General features: G+C 35.5%; 3 protein-coding genes across 3 annotated transcripts; 1 reads left to right on the plus strand and 2 right to left on the minus strand.

The window, feature by feature from the left end:
* The first annotated feature begins 5,141 nt into the window (after positions 1 to 5,141).
* On the plus strand, positions 5,142 to 9,176 carry rcvrn2 (recoverin 2). The gene is made up of 3 exons (XM_052578400.1): positions 5,142 to 5,811; positions 8,123 to 8,234; positions 8,500 to 9,176. Exons 1-3 carry the CDS (start codon positions 5,431 to 5,433, stop codon positions 8,583 to 8,585), a joined length of 579 nt encoding a protein of 192 aa, XP_052434360.1. The 5' UTR covers positions 5,142 to 5,430; the 3' UTR covers positions 8,586 to 9,176.
* A 746-nt stretch (positions 9,177 to 9,922) lies between these two features.
* Positions 9,923 to 15,454, minus strand: si:ch211-149k23.9 (germ cell-specific gene 1-like protein). Its single transcript, XM_052578390.1, has 6 exons — positions 14,562 to 15,454; positions 13,407 to 13,595; positions 12,386 to 12,433; positions 12,070 to 12,222; positions 11,859 to 11,970; positions 9,923 to 11,709 (listed from the first exon to the last, which is right to left on the minus strand). The coding sequence occupies exons 1-6, from the start codon at positions 14,755 to 14,757 to the stop codon at positions 11,337 to 11,339; spliced, it is 1,071 nt and encodes a 356-aa protein (XP_052434350.1). The 5' UTR covers positions 14,758 to 15,454; the 3' UTR covers positions 9,923 to 11,336.
* Positions 15,455 to 17,550: 2,096 nt separating this feature from the next.
* Positions 17,551 to 20,139, minus strand: atg12 (ATG12 autophagy related 12 homolog (S. cerevisiae)). The gene is made up of 4 exons (XM_052578402.1): positions 19,969 to 20,139; positions 18,974 to 19,110; positions 18,124 to 18,186; positions 17,551 to 17,771 (listed from the first exon to the last, which is right to left on the minus strand). The coding sequence occupies exons 1-4, from the start codon at positions 20,069 to 20,071 to the stop codon at positions 17,712 to 17,714; spliced, it is 363 nt and encodes a 120-aa protein (XP_052434362.1). The 5' UTR covers positions 20,072 to 20,139; the 3' UTR covers positions 17,551 to 17,711.
* Positions 20,140 to 21,946: the final 1,807 nt, after the last annotated feature.

Consider the following 21,946-nt stretch of genomic DNA (forward strand, 5'->3'; position numbering starts at 1 on the left):
TCATAATTTATAATTACTGTAACTGTCCTGTTACAACTGTATTTATTTTTCTAACTAGTTTTCTAACTAGAAAAACTGTCTTGATTGAATGTGTAAACGATAAAATGTGTAAACTCAGACTTTTATGAAATAAACTAAACCCTTACCCGTGCTTCCCGTTCTTCATTCGCCATGCTGGATTACTGAAGTAAAGGCTTAATTTCCGTTCTAATTAATCCATATTGCACAAAAGGTGCGCAGAATCGTGCTCCTTGAATGCACTCAGTGGCTTATGATATGATTGGTTGAATGGTAAGCTCGCATCTGATTGGCTAAAGAGTACCACAGACCCATGTGGGAAGAGAGCTCTGCCAGGAAAGTCTCAAAAACACACACACTCAAATCCGAGTGGATTCGTAGTAAATGACGATTCGTACATTCAGACACTCGTACATTTTAAACATTCAAAGGTTTTTGTGCACAGTTGTATATCTACAAATTGTTTTTTGCATTTGTGAAATGTATTTTATAAATATATAATTTTATTTTGTGCTTGTGAATTGCTTTTTGTGAATATATATTTTTTTCAAGCACGTTAATTTTTTTTGTGTGTACGTGAATTAGGTTTCATGCATGTGAAATTGTCTACGCATGTGTGAATCATGTTTTTTGCATGAATTATATTTGATACTAATCTGCTTCCATAGTATCTGGCCTCATAAATACTTTGAGGGAGAATATTGAAGGAGTGCTTGCTTTATGCAACTCAACCAGTAATTCTGAATATGATTGCTATTACTGAACTAACTGAAGAAATAAATGTTTAGTTGTTCACAGTTTTAATGTGTACAATGAGGGCTAGAAAAAGTCAGAATATAAAAAAAGCACTGTGCAAGATTATGCATGAGCACAAAAAAAAAAAAGAATGACAGATTTAACATATTTAATCATTATGTGGTTATTACATTCAGTATATAATTAATAGCATTAGTAAAACAATAATTTCGTGATTTTTTTTAAAGTAAATGTTATTTACATGACAGGCAAAATGTTTTACCAAGTCACTTACGAAGAGTAATAAATGTGACCAGCAGATGGAGACAGATATTACCGTTTTTACACAGAACCATTAATAATAATAAAAAAATCAGTTGGTGATGTTTTAGCATTCAATGTAAGTTTAACCAGTGTTACAGTGAAATAATTTGAAAAAGCACACTGTACTATACATGTAAAATGTATTTGTACATTGGGTTTGGATCATCATGTAGGAAACCTACAGAATGGTGCGCAGAGGTATGCAGATACAGTTGACAGGCATGTAAGAAAGCTATTTAAAATGCTCAGACCCAGTGTTTATATTGGATGTACATTTCTTGGTCCTGTGCCTTTTATGCCTATGCCTTTTATATGCACCTTTAATAATGTCCTTAGCTTTACCATCAGTTCAAGCCCAAAAGGGGAACAGAGTCATGTAACAGACAGTGATGAAGCTTGTATGTGTTTGCAGCACACAAGCCATGGTTAAAACAGCTGATTCCACTGTGTGACCGCCTTTCTCTCTCTCACACACACACAATGTGCAAAACTAGCATTTGAACAATCAATAGCTAATACTTAAACTTATAACAAAACATACTTACACAGTAGCTGATTCAGAAGCACCAGATTGTCGTAGCAAAGTCAGAATTACCTCCTCTCCTAGGTTCACGAAACGCTCGTCCATAAAATGCATTGCTGTTCTGTTGTAACTTGTAAGTAATCTTAAACAATCCTAAATGCATCTACTTTCAGAAGGCCAAAGTGCTTTTGCTTTCGCCTTGATACACACAGCTCCCTGACATGGCTGCTTCAACACTGTGGCTGTGGTCTTAACTCTTTTTTACACAGAATATCTCTTTGGATTTGAGACTTAAGTCTTTGCAACTTTACAGATCTTCTTTTATGCACAAAGAGCTTGTCACACTCCTAAGAGAAACTAAAATTGCATCATATGACCCCTTTCCTTTGAAAGGCAGAAAGTTTGGTTTTTCTTTTAAAAGAAATGTCATCTTTAGTCTCCCCTGCCCTTTTGACATTTCTGTCGCTATCCTGTCTACATGTCTTATTTCTCCAAGTGAGAAATTGTTAATTTTGTTGAATCATTACTAAAGTTTAATTTCTTTATCAGTGTTCTTGTTTAGGAATTCCCAAAAATCTACTCATTGAAAGCACAAGCTGATCTGTTCAACCCTGAATGGCATAAGATATCCAACATGCATTTGAAAACATCATGGCGTCAGTAAACACTTGCATAAGAGGGTGTTTCCTTCCAAATCCTGTGACATGATTGTTGTGTCAAATGTCACAAATCAACATGTTTGATGTTATCCATCTTTATAAAAAGGAATAAAGTAGTCTTGACAAATTGTGTATCAAGTTGTCACTTGCAATTTTTCCAGATTTACTCCACTGACATAAAACCACCACCACCACCACAACAACTAGGCTAAATCTCTACGCTAGTCCCAGCAATCCTTGTACACCACATGTCACAATTTGCTCTCAATGTGGACACATTGTAATTAGCTCTGACAGGTAATCCATTAGATGTGCTCTTGGAATTCCATGAATAGCACAGAGAAAATCCCTGTGCTAAAAGAGGGAAGGGTGAAGTATGTCTGGTGTTTCCAAGGGAGTTAAATAAATCCAGGGCAGACCTGTATCTAGTGAATGTTTTGGAAAGTTTCAAATGTAGCTTAGGATCTAAATGCGTGACCTGATAAGAAGAAATTGATAGGAAAAGGGAAAAGTCCAAACAAAATGTAAAAAGGTTGTCTATTTTTATTTTTCTACTAAATAGATGATGAGTTCTGTCAGCACTATAGTTTTAATAATGTAAATGTTAAAAACTAGTAGAGTCCCATATATTAAACTTGAATGTTGACTGTTGTGTGGTTAATTTTCTAACTTGTGTTAATTTTATTAACATAAATTCAAAGGATAGGCTAAATATTTTGGCACTCTTGAATGTACTGACAGCACAGAGTAGGCCTAATTGATAAATACAAATACACATTAAAAGATATTTTAAAAGGTGCTAGCAACTTTACTGAACAACATAATGTTATTTCTCATCAATTGAGAAATGGCAGATGGCAACAAATCATTGTGCGGTGCTGGTGGTGACGTTTTTTTTTTAGACAAAAGTTTACACAATACCTTTAATTTGGCCATTCAGAAACAAAGCTTGCATCTATCCAACTATCATTGTGTGTATGTATAACTGCATAAGTGTACTGAAAAAAGTACAACTTTTTTTTATGATAGGCCTGTATAACTTTGCAGCTCCATGTGAACTAGCATTATAACAGACTATCTGCTTAATATCTGCTAACACTTTATTTTGACGTCCCCCATCAGACATCAACTGCACTGACTATAATTAACTATCGACTTTTTTTAAAAAAAAGTACATATTAACTTATATTACTAATATTACTTATCCTAACCTAACTCTACTCTTATGAGAATTAGTTGACATGTAGCTGCAAATTAATGAGAGTTATGATGTTGCAAACAGTGATTAAAGTAGACTATCAAAATAAAGTGTAAGCAACAAAGATTAAACAGACTTTCTATCAACTCCTCAAAGTGGAGGCACTGTAGTGTTATAGCATTACTGAATACCTAAATAAAAGCACCCAGCTGCTATATTCATAATATATGCACTGCAAAGCTATGTGAAATAATAAGACTTACTCACTAAATCCAAAAGAACAAATGTCATAGCCTGCAGCCACTGTTTTTTACATTTGAGATTTGATGTTTTTTTTCAATGCTCTTGGTCTCTATCTGTGCCGGTCCACTGACAATCCCACAATCTGGTAGGAAAAAGAGTTGAAAATGCACGCTCTGCTCTACACTTGAATGCCAGTGTAAATGCACTGTAACAGTGGAAAAAGCAATGTGGCAGGTAATGTTAATTTGTACATGGTTTTCATGGAGATAGAGAAGGAGTCCTGACATAAGTACAATGTGGAATAACTATAATCCAATGATATTTACAAATGAACCTAAGCACAGTTGCTACTCGTAACTGCCATTAGTCACCTAATGAATTTATTAGAGTACCCACAACAGTTTATGTGTAAGCAACAAACTGAGACTTAAAACCTGGGCATTATGCCAACCCATTATGGGCAACGTCCAAAATCAGTGAAGTGGATAAAGTCATGTTGCTTAAGTTTAATGCTGTACTGAAAAATATATAATACAATATATAAGAAAACATGCACCAGAGAGAGGGCAATAGACCTAATAAATGACAGGTGGCATGAAAAGTTGTAGAGGTAACAAGAATAAGATTAAAAGAGGGAAGCTTCCTGGAAAAGAGGGTACGGCAGATGCCAGGTCCAGGCTTACCATCCCCTGACTACCACATGCAATTAAAATAAAATCAAACAAAAAACAGTGGTGTCTTGAATGAACCTCAATGAACTTGATACAGACATCAACAAAAGCTGCTGTCACTTAATTCACACTACTCAGTGAAAGTGGTGACAGTTCGTGAGATGAATTCAACAGAAGATAAAATAAATAAAGCCATTCATACAACATAACTGATGTTCCTATTTATACACCTTAGTATGAAACATGTCAAGATGAGGAAAAATAGGTCTCTACTTTACTACTATGTAACTTCATGCAATATATAAATTCATAAACACACTTTTTGCTGGAAAAAACAATGGTTTGCAGTGCAAAACCATACTGAATTGTGCAGTGCTTTCTTGATCATCTCAAGTCCATTTTGCATTTCAACAAAACCAAAAATATTAAATAAACGTTACTTAGCTAGATACAGTAATGTTGTAATTATAACATATTTAAGCTAGCAAAACTCAAAAAATTCTTGATACGTCACCCAAACTAAATGTTTCAGTTCATTAAACATAACATATGATCAACAAGCTTAAGATATAGTGACAACTGGGCATTTGCCTAGTAATCATTATTACTGTAATCATTTATGGAAGGGGACAGTCCCAAGCTGTTGTTTTGGGGCTCAGAGGCTCAGCCATGTCAAATCCCTCTTTAACATTAAACCTGCATTCAGAGGTAACATCCTAAATTCACCTGCCCCACCCACCCTCACTCACTAACCCACCAATCAACAGCCAACGTCATCGATCAGCACTCATTCTTCCTGTACATTTGAGAGCTTCATTACAACAGACGCTGTTCTTCCTCTGTTAACACTTGGGTGTGACATCTATCAATCCATCCAATCCATAATTTTTCACAAGGAGCACCAAGGTTTAATGTGACATTAATTACAGCACCCAAGAAAAGAGAGATTCCCTACGAACATCTCAGCAAGAGCAGCTACATAATTTAGTGTATCTCTGGTCAGAAAGGACAAACAACGCTTCCTGAACCCCTGCCTGTGCTCTCCATCAGCAGCCAAAAATGGGGAATGCCAAAAGCAGCGCCATGTCCAAGGAGATCCTGGAGGATCTCAAACTCAGCACCAAATTCTCAGAGAACGAACTGTCACAGTGGTACGAGAACTTCCAGAAGCAGTGTCCGTCTGGCCGTATCACACCAGATGAGTTTAAAAAGATCTACGAGCGCTTTTTCCCAGACAGTGATGCCGCAGCATACGCCCACCACGTCTTCCGCTCCTTTGACACGAATGATGATGGGACGCTGGATTTCAAGGAATACATTATTGCTCTACACATGACATCAACGGGAAAGACGGAGCGAAAGCTGGAGTGGGCCTTTTCACTTTTCGATGTCGACAAGAACGGCTACATCACCAAGTCAGAAGTGGCTGAAATCTGTCAGGTAGGTAAATGTTGGTGAACATTTTCATAATTATTCATTTGACAGTTTCTGCAGAAAAAAAAAAGACTAAAAAAGGGCCACATGCCCCTATATGAAGGATATGCAGTTACACTATAACCTGTCATTGATTGAACAGCCAATAACAATGAAATGTAAGTAAAACAAATGACAAATAACAAAAATAAATAAATAAAACTTTAATTTAAGACACGTGATAAAATTCTCAGACTAAAATGTGACAGCTTGCCCCGATCAGATGTTCAGTGTCCTGAAATCACAGTTCATCATCTCTGGTTAAAAACTGCCTTAATTAGTTGACTCTGTCCTAAATGCATCCAAGTGTTGTCGTGTTGTCTTGTTTAAAGCTGTTACAAATGAAATGTTTTTAAAACAAAACTATTAAAAAAAAGAAAACAAAAATCAATTGTGCTACATATAATTAGTATATTTCTTTTTAAACTTAAAATACATTAGGTAAGTTTACTTTCAGTCTACTTTTTATGTACTTTGTTGTTTTATGTTCTTTGTTGTTGTACACTAGTTCACTTAAAGTTAACTACAGTGATTAAAAGCATATTAGTTTACATTAGTGTTTTAGTTTATTATGAGTCTACTGTTAAATGTAGGACTAGGTGTGTGAAAGAAAACAAAGGGTCTGGGAAATGTTAAAAGTATTCATAAAAGTATACTTTATAAACTAAAAAGTGGGCCAATTTACTCCCAAGTACATTTACATTTACATTTAGTCATTTAGCAGACACTTTTATCCAAAGTCACTTTCAAATGAGGACAATAGAAGCAATCAAAATCAACAAAGAGCAATAATATATTAGTTCAGTCAGCAACACTGAACAAACACAAGGCTTCAGTAAAAAGAAAGAAGCCAAATGTCTTATGAGCTTTGACTTAACAGGCCGTTGCCTCGGAGCATGGCTAATGCAGTCGGTCGAATCCCAGAATAATTCATCCGATAAATGGATTAGCTTGAACAATAAACGTAGACAGAGGCTTTTTCAAATGCAGACAGCCATTAGCACAGAGACAGGTGTGTGGGACGATTACGATGTAAGACGCTTTTTTTAGAAAGATGCTGGATAAGTCGGTAGCAGAAGTCACAGTAAACAGTGGGAACATGCGGCTTAAATTACACAGTATATATCCAGCAAGACAAACACAAGAAAAAAAGTTTCTTCTATGTTTGCATTTATTTTTTTATTAAACAGGAAAAAATTCATACATTAGGAGCAAAACAGTATAGAATCAAGGAATACAGTTGTGTTTTCAGTGCATTGTTTACAATAAGCATTTATTGATGTATCAGATCTTATCCTAACACACACCATGAAGTCAGATGAGCATTTGACCTCATACTCAGGCTTTGTGATCACTAGTTTGGTGGTTTATAAGTATAAATGTCACTGTCATCGTGCCAGTGACTGAATGCAAAAGAGCATTAAAGACTGAGCTGTGCTGAGGCACTGCCTCTAATCTGTATTATTCTTATGTGTCTGAGATAAACATCTCCTTGGATCCAGGTCAGCAGTGGTCAGGAAAAATTAAAGCCTATGTAGATGACCCTTGGCATTAGTGGTCCTAATCTATGATGATGACCTCCAGACAAGCATCATCAGAAGAGCAGATGGTCATTCACTTGACACTTCAGTAAACTAATGGATGTGTCTGTCACAGGGATTTCCACTGTCAACTACATTTTGTCTGAAATTAATCATGTTTGGGTAAATACAGGAATTAGTTTGCCTGTATTGAGATGTTTAATTTTGGTGTTTTTTGGGGGAAATGCTGTAGGAATTGGAAATGGTGGCTAGACTTTATTATTAGCATAAAATAATCACACAGACACACACTGGTTTTCATGTTTTATGGGGACATTCCGTAGACATAATGGTTTTTTATATTACTCTAACCCTACCCCTCACATAAAACGTTCTGCTATTTTAGATTTTCAAAAAAGATCACTGATTTATAAGCTGTTTTTCTCTTGGGGACCAAAAACTTTAAAAATGGCTGGTATTACTATTCTTGCAGGGACATTTGGTCCCCATAATACAGGAAAATAATTTAATAATTTAATTTAATATTATAAAACTATATTATAATATATGATATATTACATTTAAGTAGAATATTTTATTATATTACAACATCATTAATTAAATTTAATTTATCATTATGAAATGCTTTCAAGATAGAGAGCAATGTTTTAGAAATTATTGAACATTTTTGTTAGAATTAGTCTGTTATTTCTTTCTTCCCTCCTCACCTCCTTTTCTTCCATCTTGTCGATCCTCAGGCGATCTTTAAACTGATCCCTAAAGAAGAGCAGGAAAATCTTCCAGCAGACGAGAACACTCCCGAGAAGAGAGCCGACAAACTGTGGTCGTTCTTCGATAAAAAAGATAATGGTAATGTTGTGTTTTTATGTTAATGCGTTTTGACAAAGTTTCCATATAACCCTTTACTGTACATATAATTCATATATTTTCTAATATCTGTCATCCATGGACACATGATAAAAGATTCAAGAGTACTATTTGAACATTTGTTTCCATTTCCTACATTTATTACACAGTAAAATGGTGCCTTAGTAAAGTAATGTCAAAATGCTGCTGTTAAATGACTGAAGTTTGTCTAGTGACAGTGTTTTCTTCTTTTTCTTGTTCTTTTCAGAGCGATTGGCCGAGGGGGAGTTTATTCAAGGCATTCTTGACAATGAAGGTGCGATCCACCTTATTCAATACGAGCCCCACAAATAATAATAAAACCAGAACAATTACTGTATTTTTCCTGTCATATAATTTCCTATGGTCAAGTGTTTCCCCCCCACCCCGATTTCTTTTTTCCCCATGTTGTTTGTTTTTAACTTTTAATCTGGGCATGTCTGTCCTGTTTCTTGTATTAGTGCAGCATGAGTCATTCTGTAAATATTTCAAAGCCCATTAACCTCAATATGTTTTGAGTGAGTCCTGATAGACAGAATGATGCTAGACTGAAGTAATAGGAAACTGTCACGTCTGGGAACAAATGTTGAAATGTGTGAAATTCTGTATGAAGACTGAAGAAGAGTTTCTGGCAGATGAAATGATGATACTGAAAGCAAATATTATTTTTCTTTATGAATTAAAGTGAGAACAGGCTCATTCATGTTTTTCTTATAAAATGAACTAAAATACAGATATATCAATGAAGCCAATAAAGCCACTAGACTGTGTGGAAAAATAACAAAACATAATTTCGTCCAGACTTATCGTCAAGCATGTTAATACATCAACCTTTGCCATTTACAGTATGCAAATATGTTTTTTGATGTCAACTGCAGTGGAATAAACCTGAAACTGTAAGAGCTACTATAAGATTCTCTCTGTTCTGTGTCTGTATGTGTGAATTTGTGTGTAAATGATTAGGTGAGGTGAAGAGTTCAAGTGATCTGCTGGAATGGGCATGAACAAAAACTAGTCTGCTAGCAGAGGTTTAAAATGCCATTACAATATTCACTTGTAATCCTGAATTATCTTTGTGTGTTGTCAATGCATGGCAAAGTTTGACCAGATATATACTTTGGCAAACAGGTAAATGTGAGTCTGTATATGAGAAGGTTTGCAGTATTTTGTTGGAGAAAAAGCTCTTAATGACACTGTACTAACTGTCAATTCCCTCACTGTCTTAGTCCAAGTTAGGATTACTGACATAATCACCTTTCCAACATTGCAAAAAAGACTTTAAAATCTCCAACTTCCTAGTGCAGCCTCCCCCTCTCCATTTCTCATTTTGGATTTCTTTAATACATCATCTTTTTCTCTGTTTTGCCATATTAAATATTTGTCATAATTAACTTCAATTTAAGACAACTGATGCAAATACAAGGGGCACTGCGAATAAGGAAGTATACAGTGGTTAAATGGTGTATGTTAAAAACGTGCAAAATACTTACATTATCATATAGTTCTGCTCTCAGAAGTGTGAAAAAAACATAACTCAAATAATCCACCATTTGATGGCTGCAACAATTCAACACTTAGTAGATATTTCAAGCAATGCTTTAGAATTTTTACATTAACATTTACATCATTTTATTTATTTGTTATGTATTTATTTATTTTGTATTATTTGTCATGGCTTGGGTGTCAATTCTAAAACCAAATAAAAGAAACAATAGTGTATTAAAGACAATTACAGTCATTGTACTATAAAAAACATCCAACTTTCAGAACTCAGAACTTTATAGTTAGTCTAAAATCAGCTTATATTGAAGCCAGTCTGCCAAAAATGACAGTTTGTGGGATGTGCCACTCTATGATGTAATAGTGTGACTAAACTCCACCTCTTGCAGAAGAAGACCGTTTAGCCCCGCCCATCGATTCCTGCATGTTATGAGAGAGGTCAACACATAGATCTACGCAGAAATCAAATGATAAAGATACTTTGAAGAAAACTATATGATGTGCAAGTTAAAAAAAAAAACTGTATCTGCATTTCCTTTCTTCTGATCGCAGTGTTAGGAAATATTGGATTAATTTACTTCGTAAAGCAGTTCTAGAACATGTCAGGAAGAACTTGGTCCTTTGTTCACTTCATTTTACCGCAGATTTGTTTAGAAACAAGGCACAATTCGACTGGGGATTTTTGGAAATATTGAGACTAAAAGACGATTCTGTGCCGCTGTTGTGCCCAATTTGGACCCCCTGCCAAATTATTACCCCCCTCGTTCAAATCGCTAAACCTACCAATACTAAGGGGGTAATAATTTGGCAGGGGGTCAAAATTGGGCACAACACCGGTGTAGTGCCGGCCAGATTATGCACCACATTGGATTTGTTGGTTTAGGAGTAGCTGTGAGGGAGGGGTTAGGATTAGGGGAGGGGTTAGGATTAGGCAATCAGGTAGCGACTTCAACAAGGGGGTGCATAATCTGGCAGGGGTGCAGAATTCGGCACAACACCGGCTGTGCTGGATCCGACAGTAATGTCACAACACACAAGTGTGTGTTTTCATTATGTGGTCACTATTGTTTTGTCTGTTTAACAGATCGTGTGATAGAGCATTTATGCATTTTAAACCAAAATCACTGCAGTGTATATCTGTGAAGGACGCAGGCTGTCAGACATACACAACTGTTTGCCAATCATAGAGTCTACAATCCGCCAGAGCGATTCAAACAGAGCTTTCTGATGAGCAGGGTTAAAACAGGACAGAAAATAGCCTATCACTTCTAAATTACGATGTTTGTTAATGTGAAAATCTTGATTGCATTATAAGGGGACCTCAGAGAACAGTACAAAATAATAAAAAGGCAGTTCATCACCCTTTAAAAAAAAAACTCCATCAACTGGGCATCAGTGGTATATCGAAAATTTTTTTTTAAATCTGTTTGATTGCTACCATTTTTCAAGTTATTTTCTTCTGTGTTCCACAGACAAAAGAAGGCCATATAGGTTTGAAATGACATGATGGGGACTAAATAATAACACATTTGAGTGAACTAGCTCCTCAACTCACACCATCCACAATTAACAAGGAGAATCTATTCCATTCATGGCCTCCTTCATCTCATCCATCTCTCTCTCACAGTCCTCACACGAATCTTGTCCACATCCTCCAACCAGTACCAGGGTGGGCACATCCCTCTCTTGCACCAGTCCCATGCTCCCATTGGATGCCCACATAGAGTCTATCACCCCATTTGGGCACTGCAGTAGTCCACTGACGGAGTACAGCCCTCCACCTGGGACCACCTCATTGTAGGACGGAGCGTGGCTTGTAGCACGGGCCTCCTCTAATCGAAGCCTCTGGCGGTGACGTAGCTCAATGACTGTTTTTGTGTAAGAATTAAGGGTCATAACTGCAGCCCCCATGCAGCAGCTGAAAGACACCCATGCAAGCCTTGGAGTCGAGAAGTGAGTTAGAGGACCATGCAAAAGAAAGAGGAAAATTTGTAAACATCTATTAAGTTGTTCACTGCAATCAAGTCACAATCAAGCCAAACTTCACTATACATAAACTGGGTGAAAATATTTTGCAGGTGGACTCACGCAAATGACCAGCCATAGTCCCATGTCTGAGGTCTCCAGTCTTTGGGACCCACGATCACAGTTAGCTGAAATACAGTGGTGTACATCATATGAGCCACCATCCCTAACAGTCCTGAAAGAAAAAAAGTAGGGGGAAATCAAAATAATATACATTAACAATAATACAATACTAAAATTGACCACAAGAGGGAACCAAGGACCACTGTATTACCTGAGAGCACTGTACATATGGCTGCGAAAGCGTTGATTTTGAGTGCATGCATTTCTTTACGAGCACACAACACTTCCACCCACAAGAGCAGAAAGCCCATGCCCAACAAACTGATGTACATGAACTCAGCAATCATTGACAGCCACAGAACACCTGCAGCAGGCAGAGAGAAGCACATGCACTTATATGAACACATACTGTACAGATAGGTTACAGAAAGCCTTGCAGGCACAGTTACACCTACATATATTGGTTATATCATTCTGCAGAGATCATTTCATGCACACACACTCACACAAACACACTGCAATCTTACCATGAGTCTCTCCAGGAGTAAGATCCAAGAACCGGCGGCACCGTTCTCCTGTAATGTAGCAGAGAATACCAATGAAATACAAAGTCTGACACACTCATGTTTTTGATAAATCAATGGTATATAATTCATCTTAAATAGATGTGTAATTTTGATGATTTTTTTTAATTACCTCTTTATTTTTACAATTACTTAAGATATGAATATGTACAATGCTTTTTGACATGCAAAAAAATAAATAATAATAATAATTGTGTGCACAATTTACATATTTACTAATTAGAACGAAATAGTTCATTGTGCACACGATTTAGACTACCATTTTATTTTTCCTGTGTGCCATGTGTGGTGCCCCATCTGTGTTACAAGTAATGCTTTTTATTTATTTATTTTTAATTACATACATTTTCTAAAATTGGAGCCGAAATGGTTGTAAAGACTGTAATTTAATGAAAATGACAGGAACAGTTTTCTCACATATGAAATATGCTATTTACCATCATGGTTCAAACTCTTCTGACTTTCTTTCTTCCATGAAATACAAAAGGAGAAATTTGACAGAACGTTTATGCCGCTCTTTTCCATGAATTAACAGTGAACAGTGAGTAGGGAGTGTCAGTTAAAATGACAAAAGCACCATAAATGTGATTCATACTATTGTGCTCTATATACCAACTCCTCTGAAGACTGCTAAATAAATAACTGATAAATTTGTGAAGGGAAAAGACTAATCAAAGTCTTCGGGGTTACTAGAAAGATACGGGCAGGTGAGTTTGAAGGTTAAAGTTAAACTTTGCAGGAAACTGGACAACTTTCAGTTTCATTATATGAAATGTATGCATTTAGCAGATATGAGAAATGAGAAAGAACAGCATGAAAATCCAGCCTAACATCTCCTTGGTCCATGGATAAAAAGAACATGATAGGTCAGAAACAACATGAGGTGAGTAGATACCTCAGGATGACACTTTTCATTTTTGGGTGAACTATAACTTTGTTGTCTTTTGATGAGCGGTTTTCCTACCATCAGCATGTTTTTCACAGGACTCCCAAAATCCTGTGTGGAAATATCTGAAGGTATACTTGTCTTCTCCGGTCTCCCAAATGTAGTGCACTGCATTGGCCAATTGTCTTTGTCGAATCTTGGCTAGTTCCTCCCTTCGCTTTGGTGATAATGTTGGTAGTGGGTTCCGTGGATCTGGGGTGGGGCTTTCTGAGGAGAAAAGAGGGCAACCAATGACCCCTGACAGTAACCTGAATGAGTGGATGTTACAGTCAGTGTTTGCATCATTGGTAGCATTAGTAGTGGGGATTTTTCTTTGAATCTTTTCGCAGGCTCCTTTATTACACCAGTAGATGGCAACCATCTTTATAAACGATCCAATATGGTCAAAACATGGATTGGACATTAAACAACACCATTGCTGTTTAGAGATGTGCAGTTGTTAACTGTCCTTTCCTTTAGAAAGCATTATAAAATATAAGATACTAAACCAAAAAATTAAGATTTGTTCAAAACACACTCAGCCTTAGGCCATCCAAGATGTAGGTGAGTTTGTTTCTTCATTGGAACAGATTTGGAGAAATTTAGCCCCTACATCACTTGCTCACCAATAGATTCTGTGCAGTGAATGGGTGCCGTCAGAATGAGAGCCCAAACAGCTGATGAAAACATTACAATAATCCACAAGTAATCCACACAAACCCAGTCCATCAATTAATGTATGATGAAGTAAAAATATGCATGTAAGAAACAAGACGTTTTAACTTTAAACTGTTTTTTTCTAGGACTTTTACTTATAATCAGTGCTTGATCTTGTGCACATTTCTCTCATGTTTTTATCACTGGAGTAATATTTAAAAAAGAAAGATACATGTGTTTATTACAATCACAGCTTTTTGCTGAGTTGTGTGGATTACTTGTGATGTTTTTATCAGCTGTTTGGACTCTCATTCTGACGGCACCCATTCACATCAGAGGATCCATTGGGGAGCAAGTAATCCAATGCTTAATTTCTCCAAATCTGTTCTAATAAAGAACCAAACGCATCTACATCATGGATGGCAACAAGGGTGAGTACCTTTTCAGAATTGTAATTATTGGGTGAACTATCCCTTTAATGCCATACTTAAATTGTGATGTTGGTCTGAATATCAGCATGAATGTGATTTATCACACCTGTAGCGTAAGGTTCACTGTTGTTCTGGCCACAGTTCTTCATCTTGACAGGTGACAAGCAGAGAGGTTTGACCACCTTGTGCGTCCCTTCACACCAGTAAGATGTACAGAAAGCCAGCACAGATAACGCGAGGGCAAGGGAGGTTAGGAAAAGAGAGAGCAGGGAGCGAGAACGCCTGGACATGTGCTCCAGCATGCTACCCAAAGTGAAGGCAGAGTTGGTTTATAAAGGGCAAACAAGGATCAGTCAACAAGAACAAGAATTCTTTTGGGATGAGAATGAATTTGAGAAGATTATATAAAGCAGAAATTAGTAGGAGAGCCCTGTGACAGACAGATGGTGGGATAAATGAAGATGTGGATTTATTAAAGGAGAGGGTCAGATCAGGGAAGAACCTTAGTAAGAGAGGAAAGAACAACATATGTCACAGGCTTATATGTTACACTCGGTTCTGGACAGATGTCTTTTATCCAAACACACAAAGAAAATCAAAATGTCCTTGGAGAGTTTTAAAAAGACATATTACAGGTACAGCCCAGCACTGGACTTTTTGTGTTAATGCTTTCTGGCACTTGTATATCATTACATGAATTATTATTTAATTTTTATGTTTTTTAGATTTTTTTTGTTTTATATATTTTTAATTGAAGTCACTTATGCTGTAACAGAAATCATTACTTAATCACATTAAACTGCTTTATTATAGATATGATCTGAGTAGCCTACTTTATAGGCCCTATTTGTGATTTGTTATGTAGCTTTGCAAACTATAGGCAAATCAGAGGTTAATAAATTGCCCAAACTTCCTTTAATTTCAATCTGATTAAAGGAGCCTTATGATTATTACCATTGCTTCTTCTAATATCAATCATATTCAGCTCCACTCACAAGTACACATGCCCTTGCTGAATATTCAAGATTTTAAGAATTTTAACAAAAGAAAAAAAGAGGGATTATTATATCTTAATAATGCGTGCTGTTACCTGGATCATCAATGATTGTTTGTTATGTCATGAGAAAGTTGTTAATGAGTCCCTTGTTTGTCTGAAGCAGTTCAACTGCCTGCAGAACATCAGAAAAATCCTTCAGGCCCTGCACATTTTTTGCATATTATTCTAGCATCTTCTGCATATTATAACCATTTCCAACAATGACTGTACAATTTTGAGATCCATCTTTTTACAATCTATATATTTTTAACTGTTCCCATTGTAAAAAGATGGATCTCAAAATCATGAACAAAACCTTACAACTACAAAAGGTGAAAACAATCACAGATGCTCTAGAGGGAAATACAATGCATCAAGAGCTGGGGAGATGCAATTGTTTCTTGTTTTGTTTAAAGATCTTATTTTTAGCACTATATTCAGTATTTCAGTGCATATTTGGTATTGCCCTTTAAAAACTACTTAAGATTTGTATGTTTCCCTGAAAACAAAATATGTTCAGCCCCAATCATCCAATTAAAAAAAGATTACCACATTTATATATCCAAAAAGGTTTACATCTAAAAAATCACACAGTCGCTGTTGGAATGAGTTCAGTTATGCAGAAAAACCAAAGAATAGAATTTTTCTCAACCCAGGACAAACATTTCTTATGTTAAATTGCTTATTTGGGATAGTACTAAAATACAAAAATATACATGCAATTTTTATGATCCCTTATTTTATTAAAATTATTAATATCTTGCATATTCTGCAAGGGGTATGTAAATTTATGAGCAAAACTGTATAATCCAGAGATAAAACATGTTTACGTAATGCTCAATAAATGATGTGAAACTATTATTTATTTTCAGTGCAGCTCTGAATGGGATTAAAAATGAGAAAAGGGAAAAAGAGGGAATTCGAAAGGATTACATTTGAAGTTACGCGATGAAATTATTAGTTAAGCTCTTGCATTAAGTCTAACTTTACTTGTAATCCTCTAATAATCGGTTTTAATCTGTTCAGGCTTTGTAGGTGTGCATGTTTCTTTTTTTACTCTTTTAAGGATACCTATAGATTTATTTTTTACATAATATATGGAGTTTATAAACATTTGATTTTAAAATACATTACTGTGGGTTACATTAACCAGATTCAATTTCAAGGGTTAGATCAACTGGAAATACCTTTTTAAGGCACCAACTGAACATTTCCACTTTTTACAGTTTATTACAGGAATGCAGAGCCTAAATTTAAAATCATCTGAATGTGTTTGTTAGTGTCGCAAATGTTTGATCAAATATTTATTTAAGAGTACAACCAAATGGTTTTCCTTTAAACTGCATCATGATCTCAAAGCAATACCTTTTATGCATTACATCACGCAGAATTCAGAATTAAATTGAGTGGTTTTCCAAGAAAATCAACAATTATTCTGCATTATAAAAGCAGATTTTTACCTGTGCACATTAATCTTCTTACATCATGTCCATCGTAATAATAACTCCCTATTTCGATCCATTAATTTGTATTTTATTCCACCTTCTGTGCAGCTGTTAAACACAGAAGGTCCTCGTCTCTTTGGTTCAGCATGCAGTTTCCCTCCTTATCCTTTTGCGATTATTTCTGCTTTTCCCCTTTTTTTGGTACAATCCTGCCCAAATCTCCTCCTTTTCCTGCCTTTCCTTGGAAATTGGTGTCACACTCTACCAAGAGCATCCATAATCCGTCTTCAGTCCATCTGTTAGCGCCGTCTCCATTTTTCAAGCCTGTCTTTTTTAACATTGCTCCTCCGTGCCTTTTTAAACATCCCTCTGTCCCACCAATTCTTCACACCCCTGTACATCTCTACCACCCCTTACATGTGACCTGTTCTGTCCTGGGACATTACCCACCCCTCCTGTAAAAAGTAATCACTACTGAGAATCACATATTTCCCTTGTCCTTTTAAATCACTTCAACATGAGCTTAAACATGAAAAACATGCATCAGAATTTGTTGCTAAAAGTATTTAGCGTTCTTATGATTTCCAACTTAAAAAGTCCCATGAGACATTGCATTGTTTTACTATGTTATTTACATTTTATTATTTACAAAAAATAACACATGGAAAATCAGTACGTTTTAAAAACAGTCATGATGTGCGAGTGACGTTTTTGATGCTGTATGTGTGCAGGTGTATAAATGAAAGGGAGAAACGGAGAAAAAGAAGCCGCACAATCATCCCCAGGCCTGTGACTTGCAGTAATGGAGAACTAGTTTCCCATCACTCCCAAAACACTGTAAAACAGAGCAAAACAACAAGGTTTACCAAGTCTATCAGCAAAACATTTCTCTTCATAGAAATTAAGGAAACTAAAATTGCATTATTATGGCATACCTATTCAATTATAAGTTAAAACTTGTGCAGACATATTGTATTATTATTATTATTATTATTATTGTGGAGCTTTGATTTTACTTAAATAGTCCGAAAATATGCAGGTCTTTAAACATTTTAAGAAGAATACTTGCTGTTCAGCATTTGTCAGCAGTGGCTGCACTATTGTGAAAATTGCAATCTAAAATAATTTCAGTCTACATACTATTTTCTTTCTAAGCCAGATGTGCGACAAAAAAAAAAAAATCATACCTCGAAAAGCACACCCACTTCTTGGTCTGGTGATGGAGCAAATGACTGATTGACATATATGAACTGGTGGAGGAGCAGAAAGATAGGAAGAAAATAATAAGAAAATACATTTCTGTTTGATTTCATGAGTGATTTGACATTGATTGGATTCATCCTCATATTTATGAAAACATGACATACATTATATATATTTATGAATATATTACATTTATGTTATAATTATTGAAAAATGAAAATATTATATTTTATGAAACAATTATTTAAAATGTATGGGTCAAAAGACAAAAAGGTGATCCCCCCCCCCATACATTATTAGAATGTGTCCTGTTAAATTTGATCATATATTACTATTACATACATACCATTTTTACCATAATTCATAGGAATCTTCATTAGAATCTTGTTAGGCATATTCAGATCAAGAATCATTGGATGACATGAAAAAAACTCCCTTTTAATGAAAGGGCATCTCTTAAAATCTAATTGTAGTTTTAAATCTTTAGCTATCTTTGCCACTATCCTTCAAACCACTACATCTTACCACTCATTTGTCAGCAATTCAAATTATATAATGAAATGTAGAATGATTAACTTTTCTTTATATATTTTAATAAGTACAGGTCAGATTAAGTATGTTGTTTCATTTTTAAATCAATATGTGTTGCAATGAATGACTAAAGTTATTTTACACAAATATAAACTTTACTTGCATTTAATATTTTTTCCATGTACATAAAATCACTTTTTTTTGATGCAGACACCAAAACGGATTTCAAATCTTTTAACCCTATACAGTATATATGTGTGTGTGTGTGTGTGTGTGTGTGTGTGGTGGGGTTGAATCACATACCAGTTGTTCACTAGCCTCCAGTTTGAGAAAGCGTGAGATAAACTGAGCAAGTGACTGTACTGTCCTCCCTCTTTCCACGGACCATTTTTTGGTCTTCATGATAGGTGCATCACCTACTGCTTTCAACAGCACATCAACTGAAATATAAAATGAGAATATCATCATATACAACATAACTATACAATGTGTGGGACATATTTATTAAAGGGATAGTTCATCCAAATGTAAAAATTATGTTGTTATTTACTCATTCTTGTTCCAAACCTGTATGAGTTTCTTTCTTCCATACTATACAAGTCACTGGCTACTGTTCGGACACCCACATTATCTAAAATATCTTCTTTTGTGTTCAGCAGAAGAAAAGAAACTCAAAAAGGTTTGAATCATTTATTTTTATTAATATCATAGTATCTGTATGTTTAAAAGTACACTACAAATCCACATTCAGAACAATTAAGTAAACTTTTCACAAGGGTCTGCTAAAAATGTACAGGAATATGACTCTGTACATCAACAGAAATGATAAAGGCTTTGCAATAAAAGCACTAACGTTACATTAATTAATATGGTTCAATGTCGCCCTGAGTTCCACGAAGGGGTTCATACCAACGCAATTAAATGTGAAATATTACTCGGTAATGTCTTATTACCTATTGTTGAATATCTGATAAAATATCACTTAAAATAAAGGTCCCACTATAAGAAAGGTTTAGGCCATAAAGTGAATTAACGTTTAGCATTAACTTTCTTTAAAACCATAAAAAACGACAACTCCTGCTATCCCTGTCAAAGTAGCTAAAAAAGCACGTGCCTGCTTGGCCAGACATTGGCTGCCTGTAAACAAACGGCAACTTCATTGGCTGACACAGCAGTCAATCTTCGCGAAATCACGGAAGTAGCTCGCTAATAAACTACGCCAAATAAACACAGCAGCAGCGTTTAGAAATTAATGTATAACCGTTTCTCTGGTCGTGAATATAACACCAAAACCATACTCTTTTTCTTCTCATCCGACGCTCCAGTTTGTTCAGTGGCAGCATGCTGAATCGAAGGATCATCTTTTTGAGTTTCTGTAGGAGACTCTGCGTTATCAGACATCCTCCGACACACAACAGACAGCAACACTAGACTAGACGGAAGAGACGTGCTAACGCTTTTCAAATTAAAAGTCGCTGTTGCGTTTTTTTTAACAGGTAACCATGTTTTATATTAATTTATAGTTTTGTTTACATTTTATGTCTAGCCTATATTAGTTTTAGTAAAAATTTAATTATCTTGATTTTTTTCAAATGGAAATAACTTAGTCAATAAATTAAAACCGATTCCAGTTCTTTTTTGTTAACATACCATGAAAAGAAGAAAAATTATATATATATATATATATATATATATATATATATATATATATATATATATATATAATTTTAACTCACTTTATTGAATTAAATTAAGGACCTAAAGATTTTAAGCATACACCACTGGGTGGCAACATTTTCATCAAAATGGTTACTTAAGATAGAAAGAACAAACTTCGAAAGCTTGTGGTATGATGGTCTGACGTGTTAAACATATATTTATGTTTTCTGGTGTTAATGAGATCTACTGTATTGCTTTTATTCCACCTCAAATGTAAGTAGCCTACACTGTTTACTTCATGGGCGTTCCCTCCGAGGGGGCAAGGGAGGCAATGTTTTTGGAAATTGGATGACAAAATTAGTAATGTCGATATTACTAACATAAATCGCAAATATTACTAAATATGGCATTAAAGGTATAAAAGTCACTCCGTTTTTATGAGTAACACTGTCAAACAGCGACACCCGCAGGTAAAGTTACAGTGGAGGCTTGCCTCCCTTCAGCCCATAGACTTTCAGCAGAGACCCTTAGCACGCCATGACTGTTCTGTGGGAGAGTCGCGTGAGAGGAGGTTCTGGTTGAATGTGATTGGTTCGTGCGATAAATCCCGCCTCGCCTCTTGTTTTCGTGCAAGCTCTAGGCTTGAATGAAGAAAATAATGGCATTATTGATTAATTATAAAGTAAATAAACAATTTACCCGCTTAGATACCACTAGTTTGTCACGTCAAAATAAAACTTGAAATGGTCTGAAAACGTGATGACTGCATCAGTTTTATTAAGCATTCAGCATTCAAAATAGCATTATATTTGTTCTATTTTTTATGTAATATTTATTTAACCAGGAAGATGTGACAGCATTAAGTGTACGGGTATTCTAGGGAATTTCCAGGAGATCAAAAACAAATCCATGTTTATTTTATTATTTTAGCATTGTAAAAGTAAAAGATTGATTTTGTGTTCATTCATGTAAAAGGATTCTCTAATCCAGTAAACCACTCAGTAATGCTGGGCAGTATGTGTGATCTCGCACACCGGCAATACTTCCAGGCATTCATCATTGTATTAGTAACCCCAGAGATAGTGTATTTTAGTGTGACATAAGCTGTGCTAAGAAAGAGGAAGTGATGTGATGTGATTCATGGCTCAGCTGCAGCATCCTTGAATTCTCTTCCCAGGCAGGAAATCTTGGCCACCAAAGGAGAAAGACTGTCAATTGTAGCCTTTAGTCTATAATTAATTTTAACTCTATAAAGACTGCTTCGTGTTTGACACATTAATTTTTAAGGTCGATATATATATATATATATCCTTATATATATAAAATTATAAGACAATAAGATTAATCAGTGATATAAGAGGTTTTTTTTCTTTCTTCCTTTTTTCCCCTTACTATTCTTTTTTTCAAGTTTTGCTTTACAGGGTCAACTTTGAACTTAAAAAAGGTCTTTAGCTTTATCATCCTGGCCTTTGCACTTCTAATACTGATAGTGAAAGCCATTTACATGGAGATACAAAAACAAAATACAAACAGAGCTTTCGAACAGGTTGATTCGATAAGCTCTGCTTGAAATGTTGACAGACGGGATTCCAAAACGTGTTTCATTGTGTTTCATCC

This window comes from Carassius gibelio, chromosome B16 (assembly GCF_023724105.1).
Source record: "Carassius gibelio isolate Cgi1373 ecotype wild population from Czech Republic chromosome B16, carGib1.2-hapl.c, whole genome shotgun sequence".
Classification (NCBI taxonomy): Eukaryota; Metazoa; Chordata; class Actinopteri; order Cypriniformes; family Cyprinidae; genus Carassius; species Carassius gibelio.

Coding starts and splice junctions, on each gene's coding strand:
- atg12 (XM_052578402.1), bottom strand. CDS start 20,071: ATGTCTGATAACGCAGAGTCTCCTACAGAAACTCAAAAAGATGATCCT. Junction 19,111..19,968: donor GTCGGATGAGAAGAAAAAGA/GTATGGTTTTGG, acceptor TTTATATTTCAG/TTGATGTGCTGTTGAAAGCA. Junction 17,772..18,123: donor AAGTGGGTGTGCTTTTCGAG/GTATGATTTTTT, acceptor TCTGTTTTACAG/TGTTTTGGGAGTGATGGGAA.
- rcvrn2 (XM_052578400.1), top strand. CDS start 5,431: ATGGGGAATGCCAAAAGCAGCGCCATGTCCAAGGAGATCCTGGAGGAT. Junction 5,812..8,122: donor AAGTGGCTGAAATCTGTCAG/GTAGGTAAATGT, acceptor GTCGATCCTCAG/GCGATCTTTAAACTGATCCC. Junction 8,235..8,499: donor CTTCGATAAAAAAGATAATG/GTAATGTTGTGT, acceptor TGTTCTTTTCAG/AGCGATTGGCCGAGGGGGAG.
- si:ch211-149k23.9 (XM_052578390.1), bottom strand. CDS start 14,757: ATGCTGGAGCACATGTCCAGGCGTTCTCGCTCCCTGCTCTCTCTTTTC. Junction 12,434..13,406: donor CTGTGAAAAACATGCTGATG/GTAGGAAAACCG, acceptor GCTACATTACAG/GAGAACGGTGCCGCCGGTTC. Junction 12,223..12,385: donor TACTCCTGGAGAGACTCATG/GTAAGATTGCAG, acceptor TGCCTGCTGCAG/GTGTTCTGTGGCTGTCAATG.